The sequence below is a fragment of the Ambystoma mexicanum genome, chromosome 12 (assembly GCF_040938575.1).
Source record: "Ambystoma mexicanum isolate Mex_15411 chromosome 12, UKY_AmexF1_1, whole genome shotgun sequence".
NCBI lineage: Eukaryota > Metazoa > Chordata > Amphibia > Caudata > Ambystomatidae > Ambystoma > Ambystoma mexicanum.
The window spans coordinates 638,160,713-638,181,590 of NC_090936.1; the positions used below are offsets into that span (position 1 = coordinate 638,160,713).

Genomic DNA, 20,878 nt, shown 5'->3' on the forward strand with positions numbered 1-20,878 from the left:
TTTTCCCGTCGAAGGGCATGTCCAAAACCTTGGTTTGTACGTCCTGGCGGAAATCCGTCGCCTTGAGCCATCCTCGTCGTCTCAGGCAAACGCTGTTGCCCAACTGACGGAAACCGGTGTCGGCGATGTCCGTTGCCACCGTGATAGCGTGGTCCGAAGCAATCTCACCTTCCTGTAGGATTTCAAGGGCCTCAGCCCTTTTGGCTTCCGGAAGGAAGTCCAACAGCAGGGTGATTTTGAACCACAACTCCCTGTCGTAGCGGGCTACGATAGCCAGGGCGTTGGCCGACTTGATAGTCGTCGCTGCGGATGAGATGACCCGTCGTCCCAGCGTGTCCAGCTTCCTGCCCTCTCCGTCTGGCGGGGAAGTTGATGTCGAGGCCGATGCCCCCCTAGCTTTCTTCTTTGCCGCCGCTGAAACGACTGAATCCGGGGTAGGTTGCGCCCGAATGCACAAGGGGGCAGCGTCAGGGACCCGGTACTTCTTCTCGTACCGGTCCCTCTTTGCCGGCGCCGTGGCAGGGTTCTTGAGGAGGACGAGCCCCTCATCCCAGATGTCATCAAGAAGTGGTACCGCGAGGACCGTCTTCCTTTTAGCCTTGCGCTGTTGGTAAAGGAACCCTTCCTTCTTCTCTTCTGGGCAGAGCTGGAAGAGCTTGGATGCCCTGGAAATCATGGCATGAAAGGATCCAATCTCGTCAGGCAGGGACGCCCAGGCAGGGGGGCGATGGGGGACACGTCCCGTCGTCGCCTCCGTCATCTGTACCTGTCGTAGCCGTGTCCGTGCCTGTGTCATCCCCGTGGGTAGTAGACCGGGGGGAAGGCAGAGCAGTCCGCAGAGGTGGGAGAGGTGGCGTAGGATGCGTCGTCGTCCTCTTATGCGGTGGACTTTCCGAAGGTCCTGGCTCTGGTTCCCCTGTTGGGTCAGGCTCAGGTACCTCCGTCGGGGGGAGGGGCAACCTTGTCCTCATCGCCGAGCATAAGGACTGAATCGCTGACAAAATGGCCGCCGAAGTGTCCTGCGGCGCCGGAAACGACGGGCGCGAGGGCTCTTGAGGAACCTCGTCGGCGACACTGTCGCTCTCGTCGTCGCCCTCCCGATGGGCTGGGCCTCTTCCACGACTTCGATGAGCTCTTCTTCAGAGGTCGTGTCCATATCCACGATGGCCACCTGCCCCTCCCCCACCTTTTCCAACGAGGACTTCATGGGGGTCTTCTGAATGGGCCTGAAAGACTTCCTCCGCGGTGGCAGGGAGACTCTGGGTCCTGAGGTCGCCTCCACTGGCGTAACCTCCACAGGCTGAGCCAGGGACACTTCGACATCCTCAATCGAGGTCTTAGCAGGGTGAATTAAGGCCATCGTCACCTTCCGTATGCCTGGGGCCTTCACCTTGGGGGGAGGGTCTGAGCCTCGCTCCCCCTCTGCCGGAATCTTCGAGATCGACCAGGGCCTCTCCAGAAGCTTCGCCGGGTTCTCGGACTTCCTCTTAACCGAGCCAGAGCGTTGGCTTGTGGTTGATGGCACCGGGGAGGATGCCCCCTGCCTGGCAGCCAAGGAGCCCGACCGTTCGGCGCTCCCGGTGCCCGCAGACTTGCGGTGCTTGGCCTTTTGTTGGGCCCCCGTCGCCGGGGCGCTCTCACAGGATTTAGAAGACTGCTCGGACTTCTTTTTCTTCTTCTCGCCTGACGGGCTCTTCCCTTCCAGCCAGTTGGCGAGACAGAGGTGGCGATCCTTCATGGTCCGCTCCGACATGTTCCCACAAAACGCACAGTCCTTCTCTGTGTGCGTCTTGTCCTCATGGAGACAGTAGAGGCATAACGAATGCTCGTCCTCCTTGAAAACATTCTGAAGCTGGCATCCAGGGCAGGTCCTGAACAGCTTCCTGGGCGTCGAGCTTCCCTTCTCCTGGGCCATGTCCGGGGTAGGCCTGGGAACTTCTGGAATCCTCCAAAAGCGTAACTCGACAAAATCTTCACCCTTGAGGGGCGTAGAAAACTCTGAAATGGATCCCCGTTGATCGGATGTAGAAACGGTGGAGCTTGAGGCTCTATTTAACCGAAAAATTAGAAAAATCTCCTGAAAAAGCGCGAAAACGCAGCAAAAGCTCGAGAGCTACAGCACGAGGAGTCCCAACACTTGAACGTGCGGTAAAAATCTGAGGATGGCTGCCAGAGGCGGGGCTTAGGGAGAGGGCAGTCATTGGCTGGGGGCAGTGTGACCCAGAGACCAGTGATTGGTTACTACTAAGAAAGAGATCAGAAACAAAACTGATACTGATTTTTTCTATACCGAGGATTCCCGAGCTGACAACGGGGAATATTCATGAGCAGGTGAATCCATGCCAGACCCCATGCTGGAGAACATACATTTACTCATTCTCCTCTAGAGAATAGGGAAACAGTTTAGCCAAACCTATACACCAATTCTCCACCTTTGGTCTACCTGTGAAACCTTTGAATATACTTATTCAAGTTGTTGGAATCAATTTGCAACAATGGACTCCATGTCTCAGAATTCTTAAACTACTGGGACAAAGATGAAGAAATAATTCAGATTAAAGGAGGCGAGCCCGGGCGTGGTAGTATCCACTTGTGTGCACCTGGGCCTGTGAAGTTGAAAAGGCAGAGGGTCTGAGATGTCTGCTGCTGGCGGGAAGGAGCTTAACCAGCGAGACCCGAGAGGAGAAAGGCTGGAGCCAGTGTCGTGGAGCCAGGAGGCTCGCTGATTAAGCCAGAAGAAGCTGCTGCACCAGGACAGGCTGTGGGAGATCCTGAGCTCACAGGTAACCAACGGCAGCGCCTCCCTTACCAGAGCAGAGAAGGGAGCAGACCAGACTTCTGGAAGACGCGAGAGATGGACGAAAGAAGCAGAAGCGGTCACAAGAAGGAAACTAGCTGAAATCCTGTACAGACTGACCGCAGGAGAATATAGCAACACCATTCAGAACCTGTGAGTCTGCCCAAAGCCATTGCGGACAACGGGGCTCATCGGCAACCAGGCCAAATGCAGATAATTGAATAACCGGTCCTTTCGCACTCTTTTATGCTGCGTACAAAGGGAAAGGAACCACAAACAAAAGCCTTACGAATATATGAATGGGGGACAGACAAGCAAATAGCAAAATCAAATAAGATTATATATTCAGAGGATAGATTATCCAACGCAGTTGATCCGTAATTCTGGAAAAGTGCAAAGGCCCTTGATTACAAGTGTGTGAGAATCAGGAGAGTATACCAGGCAATTACAAGGGTGTAAGAACACAAAGCCCTGGAAGGAGACTATACCAAGCCATATCAAGTAGTGTACAAGATCCAAAGGAGGTCCTGAGGGGTAATATCAGGACTAGACAAGGGATTGTGCTAACCGGGAGAAGAGAAACCACTTTGGTAGAAGGTTATATGGGAATCTTGAAAGAGACAAGTTATAAAGTCAACCAAGTTCTTTTGTAAAACTGCCTGTTGGCCAAGAAAGGCCCAACTGTTATTCGTGAAACACTTAAGAGCAAGGAAGAATCCACGGGAAGGGAACCACCCTCTGGAACAAGGACCATTGTCCTTTAAGAACATTTGTGTTGGAGCCATTTATTCTTCCTTTATGAACACTTTTTCAAACCATCCATGGTTAAAGACATTTACCCCTCACCTTAGTAGTATGAGGGTCAGAATAGAACTTTGGACACAGGACAATTTGATTTGGACATTCTGATGCAGACAAATCCTTGGTTTAGGTAGGGACATTCCTCTTAGAACAGGGCCAGAAAGGCATTTTCCCAACACCTTTTATTTTAAATACAAGTTTCTAACCAAAACATGACTAAATTGCATCTGATTTCCATTCCTGACTCAAAAAAATGAATATCAAAATGCGATTTTATAAATTAATTCCAATACAAGTGAAAACAGTTTTCTGAGAACTATTTCTTTGCTATGTAGTCAAAGCACACTATATTTCGTACTCGTTCACTCAAACTATCAAGGTGTTGGCATCCTAAAACCATCTTCAATCAGTTCACAAACCGTATTAAACAAAGAATTTCCAGAAACAATCAAAGTGAGTGTCTACCAAAAATAGAAAATAAAAACACAACTTTCCCTTTTTTTGTTGTACAAGGCAACAATTACAGTTTATCATTGGTTTCTTTTCACTAGAATCCTGCCCTTTAGTAGTAATAGAAATCCATTACCATAGCCATTAGTATATTTTCATTACATTTTCAGTACATTTTGCACTATTTATTGCATGAGGCATATCTTGTAATTTGAAGTGTGGATTTGTACTCTCCAACTGTTCTGGAACACCAACAAAAAGGTAATTTCATGCGGAAATGAGTGGAGCATAATGTACACATGGCAAAATAGCGAGGAGCCCTACTTAATATCTTCAGTAATCTTCAAAGAACACTGACAGTCTTATACAGAATTACTCACTTGCTATGTAGTTAACACTACCAGCTGAAGGACTCCTATTAACAGGTAAACTGCAGATAGTAAAAACACTGCATATCAAACAAATTATTGGTGAGTTAATATACTAAGCACCCATTTGAGATACTAATCAACCAGGAACAAATTCTTATCAGTGGAGTTTTGTTTGATGAACTTCTCTTTTGACTTTGAACTTTTAAGAGCTGGTTCAAGACCTCTTTTGCTGAACATTTCGAAGTTGACTTTAAAGCCTGGGGAACGGACCTTACCCAGGACAGGAGAAAGCCATTCAGATATTGTATTAATATTTTTAATTATATTGTGTTGCTTTATTTCTTTTGCATGTTTGTTTAGTGTGAGAGCCAGTTTTCCAATGCTAGAGAATGTCGCCTTAGACTAGGTAGGGAATTCCTCTGTAGTGCAGGTATTGCAAGTGCAAGCAAGGCATTTTTTCATTATAATTTCTTTAATAAAATGGCATATTTTGAGGCATCTACAAGTAGATGTCTGCCTCGCATTACTAACCCATCACACAGGATAGCTGGTATAACGCAACATGTAGTGATGCGATAAAATGTTAAGGAGTATGGGGATCAGCGCATGGGTGGAGAACCAGTTGCACAGAAGTATGCAACCAGCAGGTCACAGAATTAGGTTTCCCATCACAAGAAATTGGCTGTGAGATGTCCATTTTCAAAAGTGTTCACTCGTCAATAGGATACATCGTCCCTAATAAAATATAGTTGACACAATGAGATTTAGATACACTAACCTAAAATGTACAGTAGACCATTGAGACAATGAAGTATTTTACCGTAACAATACTGAAATTATGCATTATTTAACAACTTACATTTTTAGGAATGTACTTGCAGGACTGTCTTAAAATAAATTTAACACCTACTGGTCTTTGCCAGACAGGAGATACTTGCTTAACAAAAGTATCATCCTGATAACTTCTGGTTTGCAATTAATTGAAAAAAAAAAAGTTTCTTGCTTAGCACTCCCACGCAGGACTTTGATATTTAAGAGTGGATGAGATTATTACTGCTTCCCGCTCTGTCCATTAGCACATAGTAAAAAGGGTGGAGAGGGCCCTAGGGGCAAGAGAGGACTGCAGGGCGAGCTGTGCTTTCATTGAAAAGGGTAATTTGAATAGCTAGTTTTGGTACACAAGTATCCATTTTTATTAGCAAACTTACTGAATTGCATAGCAAATTGCTATGTGACGCTGCTTATTTAATGCCTTACAGCCATGATTATCTCTACTAAAAAGGCCGATTTAACAGAGAATATCAAAAGCCCCAAATGCACAAATGTACTATTTAAACTTCTAAAAGAGTTTTAATAAACACTATCAACATATTTAAATATCAAATCCAATCAACATTTATGTAAAGCCTTTTAAAAGCATGTAAACATTTGTTATCAGGCTATAGAGGATGCATCAACATCATTAGCCCCCTCCCATCTATAATTCCATCTCATGTTCTAGCTTTTTAAGTGGATTTTACATTTCACACATCAAAGCCTCTCTCCTTAGAGGATAACAGTGCTACGAATGCGTAGCTGGTAAAGCACCCACATTTCGTTGGAACATTTGTCATTATCGCATTATAAACAACAACCCCATCAATTCATAATTCCCATTCTCTGTAACATCAGAAATGCCTTGCTCAAACAAGGTCCTGAGCACCCTATGTTTAAAGAAGCCATCCAAACTCTACTCTTAAGCCCTCTTTAGACCACAGAGAACCAGGAAAGTATTAGCCCAATTCACCCTTGCCATACCCAGCAGAACTCTTATTGATCATTAGTCACAACTAATGATCTTCATTGAGATGCATAACATTTTGCATCCCCAACAAGCTAGGTTATGCACCAGTAGAGGTAATATACAGGTAGTAGCTCAGGACCAATTGTGAGCCATCATCGACAGAGGTGGCATGGGGGTACTGGTGCTGCGAGATCTCTTGGCATCCAAAGTGCTTAGTGCTTTTGTCCTGACCTCTTGGTTGATACAGTCTGGCAACAGTGGGTTCATTTTGGAATGCATTAAAATCTTTCCTTTCCCAATTCCAGGAAAGAATTGACACGCCCATTTCCCTCTTTAGAACTTGCTGAGTTAAGTCACGGAATCATATTGGTACATTTTTAATATCTACTTGCGTCTTTTTGTACATTTCATTCTATCCTTTGGTTAACTTACCTGATGACACCAAAAAGGTGCTGTAAAATCAGTTCTTTCTCCATTGTTAATGAGGGAACTAAATTTAAATGTTGTATCCTGGCACTGAATGGGACAAAGTTTGTTCTAACCCATTACTCCAAATTAGATCTACTGAATCTCAAATTTTGCTAACAGCTAAAAAGGAGTCTCTTTCGTGTCTGACAGCAGTATCTCTCATGCATTGAACTTGAAAGTTTTAAGTGCAGTGGGGACAGTGCTTTAGAAATGCATAAACTGTTAAATACTTACTGGAAATTACTTGGAGTTCCAATATCTGCCTTTGTTATTCTTTTCTTTTTTGGCTTTCCTCTTTTTTTCTCCCTGTTGTTATATGCAGTGTTATTGACTTGTGCAGGTGAGCTATAATATCTGTTCATTTCTGGATTCCGGATGTCAACGGTTGCCATTGGTAAACTTGGCCCTAGGAGGAAAGGGAGACAAATGATACTTTGTCTTGAGCAGTAACAGAGAAAAAAGTCTCATGTGGAATGCTATAAAAATGAGTCGCCATTTGTTCACTGTTTGTGCAATATTTAAAACAAGAGGGTATACAACAAATCCATTGCTTACAAATTTCAAATTCAAGCATGTCCTAGGCTTTAGTAAAGGAATGTTCCCCAGGAAGTAGCCGGTAGATATATGCTGAATGTATGAATTGAACTATTTCCCAATAATATGTTGCTACATCTGCAGCGACTTAAGGTTACCTTTTTGGGGAAAACAGTTTGCCTTCACCTCCTGCTTCTGCTTCCAACTATGATCTGAATATAGGAACAAGTTACTTACCTGTAACTGTTGTTCTCCAGCATGAGTCTGGCATGGATTCACATGCTCATGAATATTCCCCGTCGTCGGGCTGGGAATCCTCGGTAAAGAAAAAATCAGTATCAGTTTCGTTTCTGATCTGTCTTTCCTAGTAGTAACCAATCACTGATCTCTGTGTCATACTGACCACAGCCAATGACTGCCCTCTACCTAAGCCCCGCCTCTGGCAGCCATCTTCAGATTTGGTAGCACATGAAGTGGCAGTATGACCAAGTGAAGAGCCGCAGAGGGGTAGGCGGGAGGGTTTGCATGCGAATCCATGGCAGACCCATGCTGGAGAACAACAGTTACAGGTAAGTAACTTGTTTCTTCTCCAGCATGGGGTCTGGCATGGATTCACATGCTCATGAATATAAGATTAAATAGCAGTACACACATGCACAACCACGGGGGGTGGTAAAAGGCTCAACATTAAGCAATACAAAAAACTCAACATTAAGCATCTCTTACCTCCTCACCAGGCTCACCTTAAGTGAACAGGTTGCGCAGCACTGCTTGGCCGACCCTGGACTCCTCCCTGGAATCCCGATCGACGCAGTAGAATCTCGTGAAGGTGTGCGTCGACCTCCACGTACCTCCGTAGCAGCCCTGCAGATGTCCAGCAGGGGCACACCAGATAAGAACGCTGTAGTAGCAGCGATCGCTCTGGTCGAATGGGCTCTCGGACGGCTTGGCAGCGGTCGGTTAGCCAACCGGTGACAGTGCATGATGCAGCCGGAGAGCCATCTGGAAATAGAAGACTTAGAGAGAGCCTTCCCTTCATTCACAAGTCCAAAGTTCACGAACAGCTGTGATGTCCTCCGGAAACTCTTTGTGCGGTCCACGTAGAACTTCAGCGCTCTAGCCACATCCAGCGAGTGCAAAGTCCTCTCGGCCGGCGACGAAGGAGACGGGAAGAAAACAGGTAACACCAAGGGCTCGTTAAGATGGAAGTGCGACGGCACCTTGGGCATAAAGGAGGGGTGCGTCCTAAGCACCACCCTCGAGGCATGGAAAGTCAAGTACGGTGCTTTGCAGGATAGGGGCTGGATCTCTCCCACTCGTCGTGCGGAGGTAATGGCCACCAGGAACGCAGTCTTCCACGACACAAGCTTCATAGATGCGGAGTGCATCGGCTCGAATGGGGGCCCCCATGAGCCTGGTCAGCACCACGTTAAGTTCCCACGCCGGGGGCCGGGGCCTTCACCGGCGGGAACGACCGGAACAGTCCTTTCATAAACTCTTTTACCAGTCGATGGGACCACAGGGACGTCAGTCCTGTGGTTCTGGTATATCTGGAGATCGCCGCCAGATGAATCTTAATGGAGGCATGGGCTAGCCCAGCCTTTGCCAGCGATAGCAGGTACGGCAGCACTTGAGGGGCCGTAATCCGTGGGGGGTTGATCTTCTGTGCACGGCACCAGATAGAGAACCTCTTCCACTTATGACCGTAGCATTTGAGAGTCGAGGACGCCCTGGCCTTTGCAAGAACCTCTCTGCAATCGGCCGGTATATCGTAGCCTCCAAACTCTAGCGCTGCAGGAGCCAAGCCTGCAGGTTCAGCGACGCCGGGTCATGGTGGAAGATGGCGCCTCCTTCTCTGGAGAGAAGGTCCGCGTCCGCCGACAGCTTGATGGGAGGGGACGTTGACAAGTCCAGAAGGTCCGGGAACCAGATCTGCCTCGGCCACGCCGGTGCAACGAGGATCATCCTGCACCAGGACCTCTTGAGCTGATTGATTGATGCAACGGAGGGAACGCATACAGGTATAGGCCGTCCCAGGGGAACGAGAATGCATCGCCCATGCTTCTCGGCTGGGGAAACCTGCTGGCGAACCTCTTGCACTTCGAGTTCGTCGCTGTTGCAAACAGGTCGATTTGGGGTTTGCCCCATCGTCGGAAGAGTTGATCCACCTGATCCTGGCGCAGTTCCCACTTGTGACACGCGCAGCTCCCTGCTGAGCGAGTCGGCGATGGTGTTGCTTTCTCCTGCCAGGTGGAAGGGAACCAGGAACAGCCCCTGGGCGACCGCCGAGTGCCACAGATCCTGTGCCTCCTTGGATAGGGCTGGGGATCTGGTGCCTCCCTGCTTCCGTATGTAAAACATTGTCGTGGTGTTGTCCGTGAAGATCCGCACCACCTTGCCCTTGAACGACGGGAGGAACGATTTGAGAGCCCAGAACACGGCTCGGAGTTCCAGGATATTGATGTGCAGGAGCCTCTCCTCCGGGAGCCAGAGGCCTCTTGCGTGGAGATCTCCGGTGTGGGCGCCCCAACCTTCCAGAGAGGCGTCCGTCACCGTCTCCTGGTACGCCGGCGTCTGAAAGTCCTTGCCCGCCGTGAGGTGCTCTCGAACGCCCCAACACTGAATCGCCCGCCGGAACACCTCGTTGAGGGGGACCCTGTTTCGAAGGTGCCCGTCTGTATCCAACGGGCGTCGAGAAATTCTTGAAGAGGGTGCATCCGTAGTCTGCAGAGGCGCACCAGGTAGATGCAAGAGGACATCATCCCTAGGAGGGACTTGATGGACCTCACCCTGGCCACGTCCGTGGCTAGCAGGCGCTGCACTTTGCCTAGAATGGTCTTCGTCCGTTCTTCCGACGGGGCCGCCAGGTGCCTCACTGTATCGAGCTTCGCTCCCAGAAACGGGGCCACCTGCGACGGCACCAGATGGAACTTCGGGTAGTTTATGGTGAATCCCAGGTTTGTGAGTAGCTGGACGGTCCACGCAGTGTGTTCGACGGCGAGTTCCCTCGTCCTTGAGCGGATGAGCCAGTCGTCCAGGTAGGGGTAGACGTGAATCCCCTGTAGGCGCAGCCGCGCCGCCACTGGTGCTAGGCACTTGGTAAAGACCCTGGGGGCCGACTTCAATCCGAATGGCAGTGCTCTGAATTGGTAGTGGCGTCCCTGGACGACGAACCTGAGGAACTGTCGGTGACTTTTGAGGATGGGAACGTGGAAGTATGCATCCTCCAGGTCCAACGACGATAGAAAGTCACCTTCCTCCAGCTGTCCCAGTACGTGCTGGAGGGTGACCATCCTGAACTTTTGTGATCTGATGTATTTGTTCAAACGACGAAGGTCTAGGATGGGGCGCCGGCCGCCCGTCTTCTTCCTGACGAGGAAGTACCTTGAATACACCCCGGCGCCCCGGAGCCTCTTCGGGACAAGCTCGATGGCGCCTTTCCTGAGCATCGCCCGTACTTCCAACAGCAGTTGCGGGACGTGATTTTGCTTCCTGGCCACAGGTGGAACATGAGGGCACTTCCTCAGGAATTCGATAGAGTGTCCTCTTGCCAGGGTATCCAGCACCCAACGGTCGGTGGAGATGGACTTCCACACGCCGACGAAATTCGTCAGCCGGCCTCCCACCGGGGTGCTTCGGTGGGGGCCCGAGACCACGGCCGGTTCAGTTCTGCTTGGAGGTGGAGGCCTTGCCGTCCTGGCCACCTTGCCGACGGCGGCGAGGCGCTCCCTGCTTGCCGCGACCCCTATAGGCCTCCTGAGACGAGGAGCGTGCCGCCTGGCAGTAGGACGACGAGCCACCGCTGGATCCCTTGGAGGCACCCTGTCTGCCTCCGGAGCTCCGAAAGGGCCGTCGTTGCTGAAGGGCTCCTAGGGCGCGGGCCGTCTCCGTGTCCTTTTTTATGGCTTGGAGGGACTCGTCCACCGCCTTCCCGAACAAGTTGCTGCCGTCGAACGGCAGGTCCAACACCATGGTCTGGACGTCCTGACGGAAGTCGGTCGCCCGGAGCCAACCCCGTTGTCATAGGCAAACACCGTTGCCCAGCTGGCGGAACCCGGTATCGGCAATATCGGTTGCCACCGTTATGGCATGGTCCGACGCCACCTCGCCCTCTTGCAGTATTTCCAGGGCCTCGGACCTCTTGTCGTCCGGCAGGAAGTCCAATATAGGGGCCAGCTTAAACCAGAGCTCCCTGTCGTAACGGGCCACGATTGCCAGGGCATTGGCCGCTTTGATCGTCGTCGCCGCCGACGAAATGACCCGCCGCCCCATGGCGTCCATCTTCTTTCCCTCGCCGTCTGGCGGGGAAGTAGACGTCGAGGCTCCTGACCCCGCAGCTTTCTTCTTCGCCGCTGCCGAGACGACCGAGTCTGGCGTTGGCTGGGCCTTGAGGCACAGGGGAGCGGTTTAGAGGACCCGGTACTTCTTCTCGTACCGGTCCCGTTTGGCTGGTGCCGTGGAGCGTTTTTTGAGAACCGACAGGCCCTCCTGCCAGATGTCATCGATTAGGGGCACCGCGATGACCGTCTTCCTCTTGGCCTCCCGGCGCTGATAGAGGAAACCTTCCTTTTTCTGCTCCTCCGGGCAGAGCTGGAACAATTCGGACGCCCTGGCAATCATGGCGTGGAATGAGCCAATATCGTCAGGCGGCGAGGCCCGTGCGACGGGAGACCCGTTCCGTCGTCGTCGCCCTCAGAACCCGTCGTCGAGCCCAACGCACCGTCATCTCCCGACTTGTGGGAGGATGAGGAGGGAACTGTAGGCCTTACGGGGGCGAGCGGAGGAGAGGGTTGGGTCCTCCGTCGTTTGTTCTGAGGACTTCGACGGGCATGGTTGCGGGTCCTCCGGCCTGGGCCGTGGTAATCTCGTCCTTATCTCAGAGCATAAGGACTGGATGGCAGACAAAATGGCCGCCGAGCCATCCTGAGGCCTAGGATCCGGCTGCGCCGGAAGGGAAGGCCACTCTTCCTCACCATCGTAGTCTTCCTCGGTTATCTCCCGAGGATCTTCCTGACAGGATCGAACCTTCTCGAATTGGACTTCGAGGTTCCTCACAGCCTCGGTCAGTTCCTCCCCCGAGGCTGACTGAGCTCGAGGAGGGCACCGTGCCCCCCTCGCCTCTTCCATCATGGCGGCCACGACGATGGGCTGCAGGGAAACTCTAGTCCCGGAGGCAGTCTCCGCTGGCGGTGTCTCTGCCGGCTTGGCAAGAGTCGCCGCGATAGCCTCGATAGAGGCCTTCGCCTGCTGGGTAGGGGCCTTCACCACCTTAGGTGCGTCACGGGCCTTCCCCTTCGGGGGAGGGGCGACGCCTCACTCCCCCTCTTCCGAGATCGGACGGGGCTTCTCCCGAAGCTTACCCGGGGTCTCGGACTTTCTCTTCCCCGAACCGGAGCGTTGGCTCGTGGTTGACGGTGCCGGGAAAGGTGCGCCCAGCCTGGCGACCGAAGACCCCGACCTTTCAGCGCTCCCGGAGCCAGCGGACTCGTGGCGCTTGGCCTGATGTTGGGCCCCCGTCGCCGGGGCACCCGCACAGGACTTAAAAGCCCGCTCAGACCCTTTCTTCTTCTTCTCACCCGTCGAGCCCTTCTCCAACCAGCTTGCGAGACGGGATAGACGGTCCCTCATGGTCCGCTCCGACAAGTTCTTGCAGAACTGGCAGTCCTTCTCTACATGAGTCTTGTCCCCATGAAGACAGTAGAGGCATTGCGAATGTTCGTCTTCCTTAAACACACTCTGCAGCCCGCATCCAGGGCAGCTGCGAAACAGCTTGGGTCCGGGCGACAAACTCGCATCCTGGGCCATCTCGAAGTAGGCCGCTAATCTTCTGGAAACCTCCAAGAAGTTGATTCGACGAAATCTTCACCCTTGAGGGGCGTAGGAAAATCCCGCCAAGGGTAGCCGTTAACAGGAGTAGAAACGGTGGAGCTTGAGGCTCGATTAACTGAAAAAAATATGAAAATTCACCTGAAAAAGCGCAAAACACGCAGTAAAAGCTCGAGAACTAAGCACGAGGACTCCCAACACTTGAACGTGCGGTAAAAATCTGAAGATGGCTGCCAGAGGCGGGGCTTAGGTAGAGGGCAGTCATTGGCTGTGGTCAGTATGACGCAGAGATCAGTGATTGGTTACTACTAGGAAAGACAGATCAGAAACTAAACGGATACTGATTTTTTTCTTTACCGAGGATTCCCAGCCTGACGACGGTGGAATATTCATGAGCATGTGAATCCATGCCAGACCCCATGCTGGAGAATTGTCGTTTTCCTCTCAAGGATAATGGCAACAATCTTCACGTCAGATGGCATGCCTGAAAATGAGAAAACATTGAACTACTCAGAGCCCCAATTTTCAACCCCAACACACAAAACCCTTAAAAAAGAGGGATCAGATTATGAGCAAAGCCTAGCACAGGGTACTTTGCTACCAACATTCACTGGATAAGGGCCAAGAGGGGGGAATCTGATAAAGCTAAAATGTTTCCTTCAGCATTCTTACCAATTATGGAGTAGGGATCAAGAGTAGCTGTGTTCAGGGAATAGCACAACTGGCATCAAACCCCAACCCTAAAAAACTCAGAGGGTGGGATCATAAGCTACATACCAAAACAAAACCGGCAACACAACACATCACAAAAATGAGTGCGTGCTACTGAAACAAGGCACATTCCAAAACAAAGAGGCCCCTTCTGCTACCCTCACCATAGCCTCACAAAGGTCAAAAGCTGGGGGCAGAGCACATTCTGAAACTGAACTCCTAGGCCATAACAGGTGTAGCATGAATGCAGAGGTCCAAAGAGCTGAGCCAATCCCAAATAGCATGCCACCATGAAACAATGCACAAAGTGGAAAAAGTAAAGCATATCTTATCACATCAGCAACCACCACAGGCAATATTAGAACAAAGCCAAATACATACTTATTGAATGATCGCACCAAATTCAATGGTCAGCAATGGCTGCTAAAAAAATAAGATGCTGAAAGGCAAGGATTCAGTAGTAATTGAACAGTACGATATAAATGAAAGCTTCAAAAACCAATAAACTACACTGTTTGCTCTGAACATCAGCAGGAAAAGGAAACCTACCTCCAACATATTAGGACACAAAAGAATAGAATGAAAAACTCACAAAGGGAATGCTATGCTATTTATAGCCTCTGGAATTTCAACCACATCTCCAACGATTTTCAACCCTCCACTTTCTAGCAATCCAATATCAGATTAACTTCAAATTTCACTGCGTCAGTATGGAGTTTAGGACCAATTGGTACAGGACAGTCAACATCTCTGCATAATCCAAGGGCAAAATATATGATATGAGAAAATGAGACTTGCAGTGGTTGGCTCTGAACTGTGGAAGACCAGAATCCAAAAGAAAAAATGCTTTCCTATTTAGGAAAGCTTCGTCCCCTGCACACTATCTGCGAGGCCAAGGCCTAATGGTTGATTAAGAATTAGGTGCCAAGAAACCTATTAAGAGGTCCCTAAACAATGGAAACACACTAAACAGGTTACCACCCTTGGTTAATTGAAATAAAAGACATTTTTTAGGCAATTTCAAACATATTTGTTCTGGGATCTAGATCTTCCCCAATAAATTCTATTTGACAACTTATAGATCAATTCAAAACAATACAATTTATTATTCATACAAAATAATGGGAGTTGGCCCAACGTGTTTCGAGTTCAAAAAAGACTTCATTCAGGGGCATCTTTTCATTTTCGATTACATTTCTACAAAGAAAAGAAACATTTTAAATTTAAACAATATAAATTAATGTCTGTGTATATATATATTGCCAAAAGACAATTTACAAAACCACTTGTGTGAACAATATTTCAAAATCACAAAGTAACGCTCAATTCCTCGAGTTTAAGAGTATATATTTAACATCAAGAATCTAGTGACCTGACTAGTTTGTTTGTATATGCTACTGGGGTTGAAAGAAGCGCCACAAAGCTATGCTTTTCGATGTGAATCTCATTGGTTGAGAAGATTGTCTTCAACATTAAAAAAAATTGACTTGCTAACATATAGGTGTTATTATAGGGCTATTCTTATCCTATAGATGTAGCCAAAGAGGGTATCCTACCCGTCCAATGAAAGTAATATACAATCCGTAGAGGATAGCTATGGTTCAAGGAACAGCGAGGCTGTAAAATAGTCCAGTATATGGGTAAAAGCCCAAAGACATTTCTATTCTGTTTAAAAAAGATATTAACTTACTGGTCACGGATCATGGAGCTGCCCTTTGCGGTAGAACAGGTCAGTGAATACCAGAGAGCCTTTGCAGTTGTAGTGATCCTGTTGACTAATCTTTTCATGTGGGTCCGCGTCTAAAGGTTGAAGTCCTGCAGAGTCCAAAAAGGGAGAGGTGAGTCTATTATTTCCAGTCAGTTAAGGTATTATAGCTAAGAGTTTCAGGGTGACTTACTTCTGTCTCTGTTTTTTTGGATCCTGGAGTGCTGCATCTAGTCCGGTGACGGTAGGAGAAGCGTCTGCCATCTTGGATTCAGGAGTGCCTTAAATATGTCTACAGGTGTCTGACGTCACTCGCGCATGCGCGAGTGGCTTCACAGTCATCCTGCCGCTCGAGATTACGCAAGCTTCTACATAATGTTCAAATCATGGCACCAGGCGTGCCACAGACAGTTAAGAATCAGGCTGAGTGTGCGTCGGGGTCCGTGAGCTGTTCTATGCTTGAACTAAATGTGTTACGTTAATCACATAGTGAATTGGGTTGCCGGTATTGTGACATCACTCGCGCATGCGCGAGTGACGTCACTGATGTTTGTATATCAAAGTTGCGTCATTCACGGAGTGCGAGGCGCTAATTCCAACGGTAGCTGGCAGCTATATTGTGTTTTCAATATGATGCCGGATGCAATGGCTGTAGCTGTCCTCAAAAGACTCATTATAAAAATAACAGAGGCTGTTTGGTGATCTAACTTAGACAAGTAGTAATTCCCATTTAAGGTTTAAATGTATGGAAAAATAGAAAAATAGAGATACAGAAAAGGTGTCCTTAGAAAAGGAAAATACGGATCATTGCAGGGTGCATATCTGTACATATGTAATCATAGGATCAAAAGTCTTGGTACAACCATATTGTAGAACGGTAAACACCAAAATGGCTAATAGCCTCAGCCTATTTAACAATTCAAAGGTACTGATCCCATTGCTATCCCATCTAGATGGGTGTACAATCTATGTGATAACATATATCATTTTTTTGAAATGCTTTGCAGAAAAGGAAATAATATTGAAGGATATTCATTCTAAAAAGATTACATATGTCGCAACTCAAATAAATCTAGTCCTGATTTTGTTTCTAACAAATGTTGATCGATCTAGGGCAGAAATATAGAGATAAAATAGGGAAGATAAAAAACCATAAGCAAAAGACCTAAATGAATGTCTTAAAAAGAAGGATATTTGTACAATTCAGAGAAATGGTCCAAGGTAGTAATCTTCGTTCATCCCTAGGGGGGTCATTGCATCAAGTCGTTGTATCCAAAATAGTTCTCTTTGTGATAATTGTTTTGGTAGGTCACCCCCTCGTGGGAGAGGGTGTAAGACTTCCAGTATGATCATTTTCAATTGTGAGATATTATGATTGTTATCTCTGAAGTGTCTGTATACCGGAGATTTGATGTTCTTTGTTCTGATGGATAATTTATGCTCTGTCCATCTTTCTTTGGCCTTTCTGTTGGTTTTACCTACATAGTATACTCCACAAGGGCAACAAATGGCGTAGATTACATTTCTGCTGTCACATTTTGCGTAATGTCTCAGATGTATTTTTTTACCAGTGTTCGGATGTCGTACATGATCGCCTTTGATGATATTGTTACAGTGCTGACAGTGGAGACATGGGTATGTCCCCGTTTTTTGTTTCGCAAGTATCGTTTGCAATGGTTTTTTTGGTCTTTCTGCTTTGATCAATTGGTCCCGCAAGTTCTTTCCCCTTTTATAGGTCATCATTGGTGGATCTGGAAATAATTCCTGTAGAGTTTTGTCTGACTTAATCAGGTCCCAATTTTTGTGTATTATCCTTTTTACTTGAAAACTTTGACTTGAGTATTTCAGTGAGTGTATCAAGTTCTTGGGATCCGATTTATTATAGCTTGCCAGGAGTTCCTTTCTTTCCTGGGATTCTGTTCTTATTATGGCTTTCTGTATGGTCTCCGGTGGGTAGCCTCTTTCAGTGAATCTGTTCCGCATAGTTCATATTGCAAATGTAATGTGGCTGTATCCGATGTAATACGTTTAACTCGCAGGAATTGGCTGTAAGGAAGATTCTCTTTGAGATGTTTCGGGTGGAAACTGCTATGGTGCAGGCAGCTGTTTACATCTGTAGGTTTTCTGTATATTCTTGTCTTGAGTTCTGGTCCAAGTCTTTCTACCGTTACATCCAGAATGTTCACTGTTGGTTTCCCAATTTCTATTGTGAAACCAATCCTTTCGTTACAGGTGTTAAGGTATTTCCAAAACTGAAGGAATTCGCTTTCTGTGCCACGCCATATACCAAAAATGTCATCAATGGAGCGTTGCCAGCATAAAATTTTGCTTTTCCATTGTGTGTTTTGAAGGACAAACTTAGTCTCGAATTGATACATGAAAATGTTCGCATATGATGGTACCACTGATGATCCCATAGAGGTTCCAGAGATTTGTAGATAGAATTGTCCATCATATCTAAAGTAATTATATAATATGATGTTAATCAATTCTATTGCTAGAACCTCAATACCACACAGAGAGGGGATAGAAGCAATGGAATGGTTTCTATTAGAAAACGACAAAGTGAACATTCACAAGGTTCTAGCAATAGAATTGATTAACATCATATTATATAACAATGGAAAAGCAAAATTTTATGCTGGCAACGCTACATTGACGACAATTTTGGTATATGGCGTGGTACAGAAAGCGAACTCCTTCAGTTTTGGAAATACCTTAACACCTGTAACGAAAGGATTGGTTTCACAATAGAAATTGGGAAACCGACAGTCAACTTTCTGGATGTAACGGTAGAAAGACTTGGACCAGAACTCAAGACAAGAATATACAGAAAATCTACAGATGTAAACAGCTGCCTGCACCATAGCAGTTTCCACCCGAAACATCTCAAAGAGAATCTTCCTTACAGCCAACTCCTGCGAGTTAAACGTATTACATCGGATACCGCCACATTACATTTGGAATATGAAACTATGTGGAACAGATTCACTGAAAGAGGCTACCCACGGGAGACCATACAGAAAGCCATAATAAGAACAGAATCCCAGGAAAGAAAGGAACTCCTGGCAAGCTATAATAAATCTGATCCCAAGAACTTGATACACTCACTGAAATTCTCAAGTCAAAGTTTTCAAGTAAAAAGGATAATACACAAAAATTGGGACCTGATTAAGTCAGACAAAACTCTACAGGAATTATTTCCAGATCCACCAATGATGGCCTATAAAAGGGGAAAGAACTTGCTGGACCAATTGATCAATTTTTTTATTATTATTTATTTGTTTGTGGTTTTACAAAGAAAACCTTTACAAAGTATAAAAGGGAAGAAAGAAGAAGCCCATCAGAGAAAAAGAGCTGGAAAAAAAGGTGGAAAGGGCCCCCCAAGGCAATGGGGTAACAATTAAGACTTCGATTAGACAAGCACACTCGTCGGCATTTTAGTCGTGTTTTGTTAGGATCAAGCAATTTTCCAGGACCCTGACGACAGCCGTAGTGAGCATGACTTCTTGACCAGAAATCAATCTGTCCCAGAAGGAGTCCTGTGTTAAGGTCTCCTCTCTAGAGACGAATCTTCCGAGCAACTGCAATCTTGCCCTCCAGGTACCCTCGCATTCTAACAACAAATGTCTCAGTGATTGTGAGTTCGGTAGGGCACAAGACCTGCAGAGCTTTTTGGCCTTATCGCCCTGGTTTCTTTTAGCCAAAATTTCTCCAGTGTGAGCCAAATTCAATCTTAATCTAAGAAAATTATTTCGAATGTTCTGATCGGGAAATTTTTGAAGATAACGTGGTAATGTGCCTGCTTTTCTCTCAACTTTCAGAAAAAGGTTCGGTGGTTTCAAAAGTCTGACTCCCTCGATCGTGCGGATCCAGTCACATATTTCAAGTTGTTTTTTGATTGCCAGAGGATTAACGAGGAGTATTTCTGTTGTTCAGTTCAGCCTCAATAAAATATCGCCCACTTTTCTCTCCAGCCCAAGAAGTTGCTTCGATTTACCCTTTTTATGATGTTCATTTACGTCGAAGAAGAGGGTAGAAGGTCTGGCAGTGATAATGTCCCGATAAAGCGACAAGAGCTTCCAGTCCACACGACAACCCAGGGAGATCAGACCCAATTCAAATCTCAGACTGGTGAGGGGGTGCAAGCGGGTAGATGTAATACCGCTTTCCACAGCCTACCCTCAATTTTGTTCCATTCGAAGTTCCAAAGCAAAGGTTTCGCTTCTAAACCATAGAGGAGGACTGGTACCGCTTTACCAATATAGAATTTAACAAGTGGGGATAATGAGAATCTACAGAATTTCCCTTTTAAATTCTTCATCTGAGCCATGATTTTACAGATCTTTCCGAGAATGACTGGAAGCAACTTGCTCAAAGATGGAGATGCGAGAATTTCGTAGCCCAGGTAGATGAGCTCTTCAACTCTGGGAATTTCCATGTCATTTAGAGACCACTTCCTAGACTGGAGGTTTTTCCTCGGATGTTTAAATATCAAGATTTTAGAATTTGAAGGATTGATTAATAGGCCATTTAACTTGGCATAGTCGCCTAGTTTGAGGAGGAGCCGTTGCAACCCCAATGCCGAGCCATCTAATAAGACGATATAGTCTGCATAGGCCAGCCAGTGTATGCTTCTCCCATTGATCCTGGGTGAAATCATAGATGCCGAGGCCAAAAGGTTTCTGAGGTCTGCCAGGAAAAGATTGAAAAACAGGGGGGCACCAAGGCACCCTTGCCGGACTCCCTTAAGAACCTGTATTTCCTCGGAGAGGTTGCCTACATCGTCCAACCTTACCCTAATAGTGGTGTTCCTGTGTAGTTCCATGAGCATGGCCAGTAGGGGAGCTGGAATCCCCCAATTATGAAGCTTCTGCCAGAGGAGTGACCTGTCCACCAGGTCGAATGCTTTGGACAGGTCTACCCAGGCCCCAAAGAGTGGAACGCCCTCCTTCTCGTTAGAGCCTTCACTGAGTAAATTCAGGATAAGGCCATTTAAACTGGTGGAAAGACCCTTCCTGAAACCCGTTTGATGCCGGGAAAGAATATGGTTGGTGTCAACCCAGTGTGTAATTTCTTTCAGAAGGAGCCGCATGAAAAGCTTACTGTCAATATCCAGGAGGGCGATAGGACGATAACTTGCAGGGTTAAGCCTGTCCCCCCCCCCCCTTGAAGAATGGAATAATTAATGCATTCTTCCATGATGGAGGGAAGATCCCATTTTCTAGGATTTCCTGAAAAAGGTGATACAGAAGCTTTGCCCACAGAGAGGGCTGATTTTTTAGAACCTGGTAAGTGAGTCCGTTAGGCCCTGCAGCCTTTGATGTAGAAGCAGAGAGGATAAGCTCTTTAATATCTTGTTGGTTGAATGACAGTGTCCAACTAGTTGAAGGTCCAATAAAATCTCTGGAACCTGGATGTTCAAAATTCTT

General features: G+C 47.3%; 1 protein-coding gene across 3 annotated transcripts in view; it reads right to left on the reverse strand.

The window, feature by feature from the left end:
- Nucleotides 1–20,878, reverse strand: part of WASL (WASP like actin nucleation promoting factor) — a 619,654-nt gene that overhangs the window by 219,676 nt on the left and 379,100 nt on the right. For all 3 annotated transcript variants that reach the window (XM_069629112.1, XM_069629113.1, XM_069629111.1), the window contains one exon: nt 6,905–7,076. In XM_069629112.1, coding sequence (XP_069485213.1) covers nt 6,905–7,076 — 172 coding nt within the window. The remainder of the gene's footprint in view (nt 1–6,904; nt 7,077–20,878) is intronic.